This window comes from Chaetura pelagica, unplaced genomic scaffold, assembly GCF_000747805.2.
Source record: "Chaetura pelagica isolate M959 unplaced genomic scaffold, ChaPel_1.0 scaffold2, whole genome shotgun sequence".
NCBI lineage: Eukaryota > Metazoa > Chordata > Aves > Apodiformes > Apodidae > Chaetura > Chaetura pelagica.
In genome coordinates, this window is record NW_009952796.1 from 5,738,153 (window position 1) to 5,739,105 (window position 953).

General features: G+C 49.6%; 2 protein-coding genes across 2 annotated transcripts in view; one reads left to right on the top strand and one right to left on the bottom strand.

Annotated features, from left to right (window-relative positions):
* The window catches only part of SDE2 (SDE2 telomere maintenance homolog (S. pombe)), a 26,847-nt gene extending 26,168 nt beyond the window's left edge, over nucleotides 1-679 (bottom strand). Inside the window, 1 exon segment of the mRNA XM_009994817.1 lies at nucleotides 614-679. Within this exon segment, the coding sequence (XP_009993119.1) occupies nucleotides 614-679 (66 nt within the window).
* H3F3A (H3 histone, family 3A) overlaps nucleotides 678-953 on the top strand; it is a 7,435-nt gene continuing 7,159 nt past the window's right edge. The window contains exon 1 of the mRNA XM_009994818.1: nucleotides 678-682. Coding sequence (XP_009993120.1) covers nucleotides 678-682 — 5 coding nt within the window. The remainder of the gene's footprint in view (nucleotides 683-953) is intronic.

A 953-nucleotide genomic window follows, 5' to 3' on the forward strand; every position in this document is an offset into this window, starting at 1 on the left:
CGGCCGGGTAATAATCCGTGAATCGTTGAACTCGGGGCAGCTGCCTGTAGGTAGGAACTGCCGTGCTGGCTTTTGTGTTTCCAGCTGCTCGGTATGGGATGCGTGTGTGATGCTGGGAACTGATGCCAGTTTCCGTGCCCCGTTCTCAGAGAACTCGCAAGCCCCCCGTTGCGTGACAGTGTGTGGCTTTGAGTTCCCTGGCTGTCCAGTGAGGTGCTGCTGCTCTCTCAAAAAATAGTATCAATAGATAATTAGTCCACTCATTCTTCTGTAACTACAGGTAAACTGTTTTATATCTTCATTTTCCTGGCAGTCTCCTCTCATAAACTCACGGTGGGGGCAGAGGTGTTTATCTGGCACATATCTACACCAGCCTGTATAACGCAGCCTGTTGCACTGGAGTGGCAAACAGCCTGTGTCTGCTCTAGCAGGGTATTCTGCCCGTGGTAACACTTACTTCCTTGTCAGGTTTAAGTAGCCGCAAGCTCTGCTCACATGGCTAAAAGAACTGCTGTTGGGAGTAGTTTGGATGTCTCTGCACAGAGCTCTGTTGCATCATCCTCATCCAAAATGAAGATACTGCAAATCAGGTGCAGGCCCTGTGTGTACCTACCTCAGCGACTGACAAGATGGTGGCACCAGGCTGTGCGAGTACGGAATCTGGCTCTGTAGCTGACATGTCGTTAAGGAAATTACAAGTGACCGTTCAGTCTTATTAAAGGTCACTTTCCCACAGGGCATTCCATTTCTTACATTAACAGAAAATACAGTAAAAGTGAAATTTCTCATTAATCACATGGCAGCTGATACAGCTGGATGGCATCAGCTGGTGATGACAGTGCTAACCTTAAAATCACTTCGGTAACAGCTTCGTTTCCAGTCTGAAATAGTCCGATAGCGCTGACACGGGGGCTGCGGCTGCTCCCCCTCCCCAGACCTCTCCCTGTGGCCCC